Below are 14,172 nucleotides of genomic sequence, written 5' to 3'. Positions count from 1 at the left end.
GTTGTAATCTCACCAGGAAGGCAGGCATAAACAAGCACTATTCTGGGTAACCTAGATGGTTGGTCACCCTAGTAGCCATATACGTAGCCTTCCCCTTAAGTAGAAAGGAGCAAAGAAATTTTTATATGTGTATATGTAGGTGTGTGTGTGTGTACGTGTGTGTGTTGCACACACACACACTTATACCTACACATCTATGCATATGTAGTACACACATGCGTGCAAGCTTTAATTTTTCTGATTTTTAAAGGGCTGCCATCTTTTGTTTTAGGGAGAAACTATGGCTAATCAGATGCCTTCCATGTCAAAGCCACTGTGTATCTTCACTAAGCTGGCTTCACAAGTGTCTCCACTTATACACACGAAGAAAGATAGTTCCTGGACTACAGGCCTGGTAAGATGAAAACAGATCCCAGAATCAGGCACTTTATCAGTATCGCCCTTAAAGCACACATTTCTGAATCTCAGCATTGTCCATGGTACATCGTTTCTGTGTCTTGACGGGCTAGCTAGCTCGCTTTCATCCTGATACACAGCTACACGTAGGATACCTCCAGAGGAACGTTTTCCTCACTCTTAATAGACTTGTCTGGAACAGAATGAATCCTTTTCCCTTCCGAGTGCACGTCTCTCCTCAGATACCCTTTTCTTCTCTGAGTGTCATAGTCATCTTCCTGGTTGACCAGGCTCAGCACCCCAGAGCCTTCCCCGGTTCACCTGCTCCTTTGGTCCCCTTGCTGAGCAAGCGCCACCACTTGAAGATTCTATGTGGATAATAGCTCTCGAACCTGCCCCTCTTTCTCCGATTACTCGATGCCCCTCATGAATGCTCACAGTCTCCTGCCAGAGCCCCTAACCAGCCTCCCGGGTCTTTCCACTCTTAGTGCCACCTTCCTGAAGACTGGCTCTGGTGACATGACCCCATTGTCACAATCGTGGATGGACCCCCCCTCAAGTTTCATTTGATAGAATCAAGTTTCACTTGATAGCATGTCATGCAAGGCCACCTTTGGATCTGGACAAAATCCCTCTATTTCCAATCCCAGCCTGCATTTCTGTTATTTGTCCCTCTCTCTGGAGAGTGTGTTTTCTCCATTTGCTCTGGTTTTCACCTCTTACAGCCTTTGCCTGTGCTAGCTCCCTCATCCCCCCGATGTGTATCAAGGCTAGACCAGGTGCCCTTCCGATCCCAGTCTTTACCCAGTCCCACAGCAATTTGTCTCTGTGGCTCTGTGGCTCGAATGCCATCTTCCCTTCCTTCCTTGTGCTATAGTCCTGCTCGTATGTAAGGTAATCCCCCTTAGCCTGCAAGGCTTTGAGGGTGAACTCCGCCTTTGCCTCATCTCTATACTCCCCCTGCTCCCCATCCTTGCACATAGCCTAGGGGCTTCATAGTTTTTGTTTCCTGCACTGGGGTTCATGGGCCTCCACGTATTCTGGGGATTCTACAAGTTCTAGACTGATGTTTTCACTGGAATTATAAGTGGCTGAAGTTGCTATTTCTGATGAGATTTATTTTCTTTGAAGAGTTAACTCAAGTCCGAGAAACACAGCGATGTTTGTTTGTTGAATGAGTGTTTATATGTTGAGTCTGCAAATGAGTAAATCCATCAAGTGGTCAGTTGGCCGAACGCCCACTGCTTGATTACTCTGCCAGGCCCCAGAGCAGACTGATGTGCGTGGGACTAAGCGTTAGAGGATCTCAGGTCGGCTAGGACTCAGGATTTCCCTCTGAGCTGACTATGTGCAGTAGGAATTCTAATGAGGGGTTCTCGTCTTCAGAGACCAACCCTCTTTAGAATCACAGAGAACCACAAGATGATTTTCCTTTCTGACAAAAGGTAATAATGACTTTGAGTCAGAGGCAGCACACCAGGGTCACACCCCGCCAACATGACTTCAGAAGGGGACTATTTCCAGGAACTTTTCACTTAATAACCTCAGGCCCTGCTCTTTCTTTTGGCCTGCTCCTCATCCCCAGGGCTTCCCCCTTCCGGGCCCCCCCCCCCCGTCACTTTTCTCTCCTTTCATCTTAAAAGCAGCAGAAGAGTACAGTGGTTTGGAATATAGACCCGGAAGCCGGCCTGCCTGGGTTTAAAACCTGGCCGTCCTATTTGCTAGCTATACGCCCACAGGCAAGTCACTTGGCCTCTCTTCACCTCCAGTTCTCCCATCTGTAAAACCATGAGGATGATAATAAGAACAGTGGTAGGGTTGTTGTGAGAATCCAATGAATTAAAACATATGTAAAGCGCTTCAAACAGTGCCTGGCACCTAACAAGGGCTTATTAAATACCGCTGCTGCCTGTATTGTTATCAGCAGCACCATTACCATCATCCTCCCAACCCTGTGTCCTGATCTGAAGTACTTCACCATTCTGCAGTAGGACGTCTTGTCTGAGTTCTGTACTTGGGCGTCAGAAAACATTGTTCGAGAGGTTACATCTTTCTCTCCCCGGTCAGACTTAGTTTGTGGCAACCAATTCCCCTTTGGCTTACATTTCCCTGCTTCATTAGTTTTTAGATTTTTTCTTTTTCTGCCACATTCAGTTTTGCTCTCCGTTTTTCCCTCTGGGGGCAGCCATGACAGGTCTTTCCTGCCTCACTGTTGTCCTTGTTTGGTTTTTTAGCGCTGCTTTCCACCCATTGCCATGGCTATGGCCCCTCCCTTAACCCTCCCCTTACAAACTCTTCCTTCGAGTCTCTTAATAGTCCTTGTTACTGGCTTCAGAACTCCCTCCAGGTTTTCAGTGTCTTTGTGCTAACGGAGTGTAAAATATGTACTCAGGATTCCAGACGTGCCCTCACCCATCACACTCGTTCCAGGAGAGACCAGGACCTCATGCGTCACCACGCGGCACCCCTGGTGCTGTTGGCTTCAAGTTCCTCTGGCCTTTCTTGTTGCCTCGTAACATTGAGACTCATTTGTAATCACCCCTGGCCTCTTTCAACGTTGTGCTTCCTGGCAGCGCTCTGCAATTGATTATCTGGGCTTCTAATTATTTTCCTCCAGATGTATTAAATCTCTTTCTCCCTCCCTAAGGTGAATTTCGTTTTCTTGCCCATAATGCCATTCTATTATGTGTGGTATGAAGTTTTTCTTACCCTTTGGCACTGGCAAGTCAGTCAATTTACTACTATGGGAATATATCTCGAACACACCATCTACCTGTCCTTCTGTATCATTCTCTTCTCTGAGACACCATTAAACACTTCCCTTTATGGCTACTTAAGAAGGTGGTAGGGGGGTCAGGTGACAGGGAGAAAGAACAGAAAGACCTGATTATAATTACTGTTGACTTTAGGCCATGCTACTTCTGTCCAGGACTATCTGTTACATAATACTTTAAAAAATTTCCCTTCAAATCTTTTGAAGCAAAGGCCTTTCAGTCAGCAATAGGAACTATCCAAAGATTTCTGATGCTGTGGAGAAGTTAAATCTTATTTAATGTAACAAATGATACACTAATTGAGCTCTTACTCAATCAATTGTCATTGATAGGCTTGGGGTCACAGGATTTTACTGGTAGTAACTGACAAACTAACAATATACATAATTTTGAACCAAGTTAAAACTATAATTCCCCAACCAGACTGTAAGTCTAATGAAGACAGGGATCTTTCTTTATATCTCTTCATATCCCAGCATTTCGTGTAATTCCAGGTATATGTAGTTCAACGAATGTATGGTAACATAAATAAATTTTGTAAAAGAAAAAGACATGAAAGCAGAAAATTGATTCCTTTGTCCAAATTATTTTGTTACAAAAGAATTTTTTACAAAAGAATTTATTGCAGCTCTCCTTCAAATATTGCCCCTTCTACTCAAATGATATGAAGTAAAATGAGTATGACTAAAATTTAATTCACATGTGATTTTATGTATCATGTGTTCTGATTGTAACTTGAACACTACAGTCTTTAAATGAATCAATATAAAAATTATAGGGAGAGATTGTTACTTTTACCTTAAAACTTAATGCCAGGTTTTACATTCAAGTCTATACTCTCACAAGAAATTCACACTAAATTTTTTTTTTTGAGCGGATAGTCAGGCAGGATATTCATTTTTATGATAGATAATCCAATATCCTTCCCACTTCACTTGTCAGAACATAAAATGCAATAGACATGTTGCTGTATTTTCCCCTTTTGAACATTTAAGCTGTTGGAGAGTCATATTTTCCATGAGTAAAGTTAGAAAAAATTCCGGCTATAGCCAGTCCAAAAATATGCCTCAGTTCTGAGAAAGAAAAATCATGTCATACGATGGTAAATATAATATTGGATCAATTCAATCCATTGAAATCCACGTATCCTGGATGCCTCCCAAAATCAGCCTCTTAGTAATTTGTCTTCTCGGAGTTATTCTTCATAAAACTGATTACTGTGTTGTGCTTTTCTCTCGATGAATATTTATATGTATGATACATATTTTAGTCTCTTGCATTATCTTTCTTAGGTTCTCAGCTAAACGTTCCAAATAATGTATTCATTATTAGAAAAATGATAAAATCTTTATATATCGGCTTTTCCCCCTCTAGTTTAGTGGCTTATAAATAATTATGTTGGTTTAATACCTCTTCACTGATTCTCTTAACTTCCTAAAATGCCTATCATCCTGATGTGCTTGTGTATTTTCAAACGGGTCTCTGTCCCTGGTTAGATCAATAAACTATTGTCACAAAGGCATCTTTGCTTCTTAATCGCCTGGCACACTTCAATATTTTCCCATCAAAGATAAATTTAAATTGTATAGATCTCTATCACTGCCATTTTCGTCTTCCAATTTGTACTTTTGTCTGATTCACTAAGGGGCATATCAACATTTATTTTCTTCTGTGCAGATCATCCTTCTTCTATTTCTAACTATTCTGAAAAGTCCTTGTTCCCTTTAAAGAACTCCTTTTCCTCTGTACAATGACTCACTATAAATTCAATTATTACCTAAGTGTCTAGACCCCCGAGCAGAAAGAAGGTTGGCCTCGGAATCAGACTTCGCTTCCAGGAGCAAGTCTTCCATCTCCGGAAAAGACAACTGGGCTACACAAAGAGTGTGACCGTTGTCATCGGGACAGCCCTTTTTTTTTTTTTTTAAGATTTTATTTATTTATTTGACAGAGAGAGACATAGCGAGAGCAGGAACACAAGCAGGGGGAGTGGAAGAGGGAGAAGCAGGTTTCCCGCGGAGCAGGGAGCCCGATGCGGGGCTCGATCCCAGGACCCTGGGATCATGACCTGAGCCGAAGGCAGATGCTTAATGACTGAGCCAGCCAGGCGCCCCGTGTCATCGGGACAGCCTTATGGTGCACAGTGTCATTCAAGACCCAACCCGCACACGTAGGGTAGCACACTGGCAAGAACCCTGAAGACCAAGGTCCTGACACCTGCTCTCCCCATTAGAACATCAGATGTGTCACTTTTGATCTTGTTGGCAGAAATTTGCTCACCTGAAAATAAGGGACTTGAACTAAATTCTCTCTGTTTTATCCAAGCTCTTATGATCTATTGTAGGGTAGATACAGCATAGTCTAATTGAAACAAGTACTAGAATACGCTACACTTCTTAGAAGCAACCGATTTATTTCTATCTTGGTGACCCGGTAAACTTCGCAATGGATGGCATTTCGATTTTTGCTTTTGCCATCTGGAAACTTAGTTCCCCACATAGGCACCCTTTCTCCACAGCTCCACGGTGCGCACTTTGTATACCAAGCTTTGCCTTGACTTTTACTGGTATGACTCTTCATTTCCATTTGCCAGGGTCCTTACTGTTCTGTATCCTGCTATGTTTTATGTGTCTCTGAGGGCACTTTGGAATGAGGCATGACAGAAACGTACGTTAAGAAATAAGATAATGGAAAAAGGAAAGACTCTGGAGTCAGATGTGATGGATCCATCCTATCACTGATTAGCCTGTGACAACTCTCCTTAGTCTCTGTTTCGTCTTTGGTAACACAGGCAAATCCTTTCTTCCAAAGTTGCCCGAAGAATTAAGTGAGACAATTTAGCTAAAGTGCATGCTGCATGGTAGGTAAGCAAAAAATACTAATTTCCTTCTTTTCCCTCTTTCTTTTTTCTCCCTAGTTTTATTGAGGTATTATTGACAATCAAAAATTGTAATATACTTGGGGCACCTGGGTGGCTCAGTCTGTTAAGCGACCAACTCTTGGTTTCAGCTCAGGTAATGATTTGGGGTCATAGGATCAAGCCCTGGGTTGGGCTCCATGCTCAGTGCGGAGTTTACTTGTCCCTCTCTCTCTCCCTGCATTTGTGCATGCTCTCTGTCTCTCTCTCAAATAAATAAAATCTTAAAAAAATTGTAATATATTTAAGGTGTACAATCTGATGGCCCAAAATACATAAACATTGTGAAATATTCACCACCTCCAAGCCAACCAATACATCCATCACCTCATTCCTATACTATGTTCCTTTTTTTTTTCTTTTATGGTGACAACACCAACCCTCTTAGCAAATTTCAAGTGTACAATACAATACTGTCAACTAGGGTCCCATTGCTGTACACAATCTCTTCAGAACTCATTCATCTTCTTGCTTTTTCTTGATCTGCCCTGAAACAAATTAGCAAAACCTAGTGGACCACTCTAAGTCCTGGCAGGGTTCTCTGTGTCATCCTGAATCTCTATTTCTTATGACAGACATCATCCATATCACTCTGGATATGGGGAGAGTCCCGACCCTTCAAGCTCTCTATCCGCTACTAGGTTTTAAATCATAGAGAGCCTGGAAGTTGAAAGGCATCGATGTCACATGATGCTTCTCAGGAACAAAACATAATCTGGTGGTTAAAATCAGGAACCGGGCATTAAGGGAACATTTCTCTGAGTTGGTCACACAATATTTGAAATCCCCACCTCAGTTATAAAACAGAGCCAAGTACATTTGCTGTCTCTAAACCCTACAGGGATGTTTGATGGATTCGCAAAGTGCCTTTGAGCTCTCAGATGAAAGGTGCCATAAATTTAAATCACTTACGTGAGAAAACACACTTAGGATAAGGCACTCTGAGTAACCTAGTTTCTTTCCAAAGCATAAGCAAACACCCTTGAGAGTCACGGGAAGAGCTTCCTCTCTGAATGGAGATCTTGAGATGCTTGTGAATGACAATGCTATCATAGTCAAAATCAATATTTTTATCCATAAACAACAAGTATTAAGTGCCCACAGAATGTTCTGCAAAGAAACAAATGGCCTCATATTTTTCAAGTGCAGTGGGAAAGATTCATTTCATTTTTTAAAGGTACTTAAGAGAATATATTTTTCTGAAATCCTTTACTTTTAAATCTTCAGAATAGAGAACCTGTAGACCTAAAAATCATTTCCAGTGAGCTTTAGTGATGATATCCTTAAATCTTGTAAGTCTAGGTGGCTCTGAAAAAAAAAACATTTTTGCTCTACAGTTCTTCTATAAACATCCTTGTTGCCTTTCATGAAGAAGCATTCAGAAAACCCAAGGAGAGCATCGACATGCTGAGAATTCTCTTAGCCTTTATTCAAAGGCTTTGGGGGCTAACCTTACCAGAAGGAGCCTTGCTTCTTTCTTAGAAAGATTGGCATGACGTTTATGACTTCTCTTGAAAGAGATCCCTAATTTTCAAAATACCAACTAACCAGAAACCTTTTCTTGCCTACTTAAGATTGGGGATGCCTTCCCTTCTTGGAAGATGGGCGTGAACATCTGGGACCTAAAAATAACCACAACCTGAGCTAAAGAAACTCCAAATTCTATCAATTAGGAATGAATGAATAAATGAATCAAAAAGGTACACCCCATTGGTTTCTTCATTCGGTTATTTATTAATTCAAAAAATCATTTTGATCACCTATTGTGTCCCAGATCTTGGAGTGGATGCTAAGCAGTTTCAAAATATTTGATGATTTCTCATTGAAAAAAATCGGCAGAAATGTACTGACACCTTAAGACAAGCCTCAAGCTGTACCATGATCCCTTGAGATCTGGGAGGTTGAGGTAAGCAGGTAAATGGGGGTGAAAACTCTTCTGTTGCGGATCCTCTTAAAAAATTCCAACCATTGGGTGCTCTGATGAGTATAACATTTTCATAATGTGCCCACTGAGAATCACTTTTTTCTAAGGGATCTTGCATTGGTACATTTCTTCAGAGTGAAAAAGGATGGGATGGGGAGGATCTTGATAGCGAAGAGAAAAGCCTACACTACTTCCAATTATTGTAACTTTATATATTTCATTACACGAGGCATTTCCCTGTATCTAAGAAGTACCATCAGAGGTTCATTGGCTAGCAAGTCCACCTTTACCTGTTCTGTAGCCAGTGTTGTTAAGATATACAGCAAAAGTCCGAGGTTCGTGCATCGCCTGCCATGAAGGTGAGGAGCAGTTCTCATTGTTGGTGTAGACGTTGTGGTTGTGCACATACTTTCCGGTGAGCATGGAGGACCGGGAGGGGCAGCACATAGGGGTGGTCACAAAAGCGTTGGTGAAGGTGGCCCCCCCCGTGCTCCATAATCTTTCTTGTTTTGTTCATGACTTGCAGGGACCCTGGAAGGCACAATTCCAGCATTGTTTAGCAGAGCGCACCACACCACGAATGCCCATTGATGTCATGTCACTCAGTGACTCTGTTCCCCTGATTTATTAATTTCCCTCCATTGGCTTGAAGGAGTTGATAATTTGACAGCTCTCATTTCCAGAACAAAATTAAACATTTGGGATCCTACCATCTCAAGCATTTTGCAGAATAATAAAACTCATTTCAGCTTCTCCTCTCCTTACTCACAAAGAAAAAAAAAATGCAGGCTAATCTGATCATTAAAGCTAGAATTCTAGATATGGAGAAAATTCCAAGGCCAGCAGCCTTTTGAAGATTACAAGAGAACAAGAGCCTGTTACACAGGGCATCAAACCCCCAACCCACCACATATGCGCAACGCTCGTGACATTGTTGAGGTTACTACTTACAGTGTTTTAATCATAGGAAACTAAAGAGGAAAACCATTTTTTTTCCTGTTAAGTAAAAGTCCCTCCAAAATGCCTGTCTTTAATTAAAAAAAAATCTTTATTGTAACTTGGTATCCTCCAGCAAAGTCACCAAATACCCTCCAGTTTTTCCATCAGGATAGCACTGCCAGTTTATACTTTCACCTGTTTACGTGTAATATTAAAAGATAGATTGTTTGCTTATGAAAGAGCAATGATTCTATTGCACTCAAAAGTATTTGCATAGAGTAAAGTATTCCATTTTGACTGCGGAGGATGAAATTGTAACATAAGATTGCCGAGGAAGAAAAAAACGACTTCGATTACTCTATCCAGCCAAATACTGTCGCTGAAACACATCCAAATACTGCAGAAAAAAAGCACAGGCTAGAATTCAATAGTCTTTTCAGGACTTGTCAAGAAATGCACTACAGAGCACCACAGCCAAGCCCATTGCATTTGAATCCTGGAGCCTCACATTTCCAACAGGTCCCACTTCTTCCAAAGAAAGGGAGAAAGTCTATGTAGTTTTCCAGCAAGGAAGGAAATCGTAATGCAAACCAGGCAAGCATTCAGAGCAGAAGAGAAGTGTGCAATGGTCCAAAAAGCCACACTTAGCCTGATTTTTTCACGTATTAGTTCTTACTGTTCACATGACACATATGAAAACAGGAGGAAGGTTTCTAACTGGGTCTCATTAGAGCTCCCTAAAACAGGCTTCAGTTAGGAGGATTCCTAACTGCTTTTTCTCCTCTGGTTGTCTTTGGCGGATCAAGCAACCTTTTTGTAATTGGTGAATAACGTGGAGTGAGTGCCCACTTCATGCTGAACATTCTATCAACCTCAGCACTCTGGGTTGCTCCCCCAAGTGTAGCATTGACAAAAGAAATGGAAAATTCTCTGCTGCCTCAGTCTTCAGCGGTAAACTATCTAGATGAGAACCGACATATAGAAACCACTTGGGGCTATTTGCAAAGCCACGTAAGAGTGTGGAGACAGCAGTAGCAGTACAAATAAGGTTAGGGAGGACCGAAGGGGATGTTTGATGAGAGTTCTGAAACAAGAGACGAGGACAAATGGAAGGAGAGCAGGAAGAAAAACACAAGACGGGTGAAGTGTGTTCGTGGCAGCATGGGGAGGATGGTGTGTGTGCTCTGGAGGTGGGAGGAAGTCGAGGGTTGCGTACAGCACACCGATTTCCTAGGATGAAAAAGAATATGGGGAATTCTCTTGATGAAACATAGAAGGTAGAGTTAGTGAATGGCTTCGAGGCTGGGCACAGATATTTGGATTTGATGGAATAGCCAAAATGAAGGCAGAATGGTTTCTCTGTCAAAGGAATGAACGACATGATATGGAAAACGTCTTTGAGGGATGTTGCTGTGGCAACGGGGGATGGAGGTATGTGCATGGAGGAGGAAATAGGCTGGTCCACCAAGGTTAGAGCCGAGAGGTCGCTAAAGCCATTAGGCCATGAGGTGATACAGACTTGAACTGGACTGTGCCTCTAAAATGGAGGGAGGCTCGAAGAAACAGATCCAAGAGATGTTGTCATGCATCAGAAGATAATGAGTTGACTAATAATACCTCAACGTTTTCAGCACAGGAAGAAAACTGGAAAAGTAATGGTTTCACTGTCACTCAAGGAGTAACTAAAAAGACAGATGCCCTGTAGAAGATCAAGGAAGTCCATTTCAGAAATGTGTTTTATATTTATTGATCAGATGGGGGAAACATCCTGGAGATGGAGATAAATAGATGGATACATGGGAGTGGGGAGAGAGTGAAAGGGAGATGGTCGCGTCTATTCACTTACTCCTCTCTCCTCTTTACACCTCTGCAGTGCTTACTTAGTGTAGTATCTTGAATTTTGGGAAAACTCAGCAAACACTACTGATGGATTTTCATTGCCTACTACGCTCTTTATTACAAAGAATGGGCTATCAATTTCCTTTATGAGCCTTAGCTGAACTCATATTAAAAAAAGCACTGGACGAACCATGAGAGACTATGGGCTCTGAGAAACAAACTGAGGGTTTTAGAGGGGAGGGGGTGGGGGATGGGTTAGCCTGGTGATGGGTATTAAAGAGGGCACGTACTGCATGGAGCACTGGGTGTTATACACTCAAACAATGAATCATGGAACACTACATCAAAAGCTAATGATGTAATGTATGGTGATTAACATAACATAATAAAAAAATTAAAAAAAAAAAAGGCACTGGAAACCATCCTCCAAGGTCCTGAACCACCTGCAATCTCCTGTTTACAGACTCATTCAGATTGCAAATATAGGATGGTAGGTAGAAATTGGATCTAAGGTCAAATAATATACAAAGTGGTACCAAAACTTAGCCCAATTCATAATCTGGACTTGCCCCAGCAAGGGCTCCCCTCCCATTCTAAATGTCACTCTTTTAATGAACTAGGCAGATTATGTTGAGGTCCTAAACAATCTGTCCAAATTCCAACCAGTCCCCAAATCAAAGGGATTGATGAGGACATTTGGTCCCTGGAGTCACTGTGATCACTGCAGCCCCAACGTTAGGATTCGTAAAAGTGGGTATCTGGCCCGAAGTTTCTCAGTAAAGAATAGATTCTGAGACAATGTTCCTTCAACTTTAAACATCACTTGGAGAGCATGTTACATCAGAATTCTGGGCCCGCCCTGTGATGCTGATTTCAGAAGACTTGGGGAGGCACCAGAGAATTTGCACTTCCAACAAGCTCCCTGGTGAGGCTGCTTCTCCCTGTCCATGGACCACACTCGCGCTCAGAGAAGTAGTCCGGGTTGGACACAGAAGCAGGGAAGCCGAGAGCTGGACGAGACTTTAGCAGGTGCCTCTAGGCGGCTCAGCCCACTCCCGAGGCTGTAAGATATGGCAGACCGGAATCGGAAACATCCATGTCATGCTTACTGTCAGCCAGGTTCTCTTCTGAGCCCTTCACCCTCATCAACTCATTTAATCCTGACGATAAGCCTTCATAGCAGGTGCTCTTATCTATTATTCCCATATAAGTATCACAGATGATAAAACTGAGGGGCAGAAGGGCTAAATAACATTCCGAGGGCCACACATGGCCTAGGTCGCCAAGCCCAGAAGTAAATGCAGGCAATCTGCTCCAGAGACCGTGTTCTTAAGCTCCATCTAGGCTGAGTACCAGCTGTAACACTGACGTTTTCAAGACCGAGAAACAGAAAAGGTGTCTGCTCATAGTCAAGATATGTCTCACTTTCCGCAGACTGATATTTCACCTAGCCTCTTAAAGGAGACACTGACACACACGATGCCGGCCTCCCACGCACCTTCCCCCCAAGGGCTGAAGGATCCCAGGAGCTCAGGCCCAGTGAGGGCTGAGATGTGTCTGACTTCATCGCTGGCGTGAAATGCCGCCTCTGGTCTTGGTGGGTTCTCCGCAGATGATGGAGCACAGGAACCCTCCCTCTTCCCTCTGAGTTAGTATGCAACGGAAGGAAAGCACGAAGCACCTTCTTTTTCATGGCGGTGCGATGATTAATGTCGGGCAGCAACACTGCCTCGCACCGCCTCCCTCACTGAGGGAGACTGCACCACTGACTTTTCCTTGGGAAACTCTCCCAAAAGCTGGTCTGTAATGAAACTCATCGTTCCGCACTTACAGGTGTTGAGATGAATGAATGGGACGATGTCCTGCCTCGCTGTTGGAAGAGCTCAGTTTTGTCTTAAGCTGCAACTGCTCACCTCTCTGAGGTTCAGGCCTTCGGTGCCTAAAACTCCAATCGTGCTGATTCTCAGTTATTAGAACAATTATTTCATAGGAATGAGAAGAAGCTTAAGGCCGAAGACTCGTAACAAGATTCACAAGGCAGGGCTTAGGAGGGTAAGAAGGAGAAGAGAGAGCCCTGAACTTGAACTGGAGGGAAAACAGGATTTGGTCACAGATCAGCTTGAGCAAGTCACCTACTCTTTTTTGGTCTGAATGTCTCATCTGTAAAGTGGAGCTAAGAATCATTCCCCAACTAGATCACAGGGTTGTTGAGGAGCAAATGGCCTGACACGCGCTGTTAGAGCACTTCACACAAGGAGTGTTGTCAGGGGCACTGGAGTTTCACTGTGCGCTCACCTCAACCCACCGTGTTAATTTTCTCCTGTCTTTTTCATCCCCATGTCCATAAGCTACATCTGAATTCCAAAAGCGGGGCTAAGAGTAAACAGGTTACCATAGACTGAATACTAGTGTCCCCCGCCCCTTGCCCCCCCCCCGCCCCTGCAAATACATATGTTGAAACCTAATGACCAGGACGATGGTATTAGGAGGTGGGGCCTCTGGGAGGCGATTAGCTCATGAAGGTGGAGCCCTCATGAATGGGATTAATGCCCTTATATAAGAGACCCCACTAGGCTTCCTTGCCCCTTCTGCCATGTGAGGATACATAATAAGACAGCCATCTGTAAGCTAGAAAGTGGGCTCGCACCAGACACTGAATCTGCTGGCTCCTTGATCGTGGACTTCCCAGCCAACAGAACTGTGGGAAATAAATGGCTGGTGTTTATAAGCCACTAAACCATTCATTTTGTGATAGTCTGTTCACGACTAAGACAGAGGTCAGCGATCATTTCTATGTTTTGAGACTTAAAATGTTAATGCTGGCTTATAGTTAAAAATATCAATTCTCTCCCACCCCACATACACTGTCCCCCTACCTCCCCTTGCACAATAAGCCTGACTTCATTATCACTTAAAATTGTCCTTGGAGGTGGAAGCCTGACGAGGTTGCTATGAAGTGACTGTCACTGGGTCCAGGAGCTGGTGTGGGGGCACTGCTGACTGGCCTGGCTTGAGGACAGAGAAGGTCCAGGCCACAGCTGAGTCCCAGGTCTGCCAAGAAAAGCTGTCCCAGTGCCAGAGCTCCAGGTGGGGACTAGGGATGTCTGCATTCTTCCTGCAGGGGTGGGGATGCTTTAACAGCAATCAGCTACAGACGAGGCTACTGCTGGGTCAGCAGCGACTGGGAGGGGAGAAATGGCACTCTTCAGGAGTCCTGCAAGATCCACCACGTTTGCACTTTCAGTGGAATTAAAAAAAAAAAAATCCAGGCTCCAGGAACAGTACTTTGGATGGAGTATGGGATAGGTTACTGGGACCGGATGGGACCATGGCCAGGAATTTAAATCATTCTACACACTCCAACTCATTTATTCTCACATCAT

At 43.4% G+C, this 14,172-nt stretch overlaps 1 protein-coding gene across 1 annotated transcript in view; it reads right to left on the bottom strand.

The window, feature by feature from the left end:
* SULF1 (sulfatase 1) overlaps positions 1-14,172 on the bottom strand; it is a 78,865-nt gene that overhangs the window by 57,651 nt on the left and 7,042 nt on the right. Inside the window, 2 exon segments of the mRNA XM_021688370.1 lie at positions 8,302-8,497; positions 8,499-8,542. Coding sequence (XP_021544045.1) covers positions 8,302-8,497; positions 8,499-8,542 — 240 coding nt within the window.

This window comes from Neomonachus schauinslandi, chromosome 4, assembly GCF_002201575.2.
Source record: "Neomonachus schauinslandi chromosome 4, ASM220157v2, whole genome shotgun sequence".
Lineage (NCBI taxonomy): Eukaryota > Metazoa > Chordata > Mammalia > Carnivora > Phocidae > Neomonachus > Neomonachus schauinslandi.
Note: the sequence above shows the minus strand (reverse complement) of the source record. Positions and strands in the feature narration are given on the sequence as shown.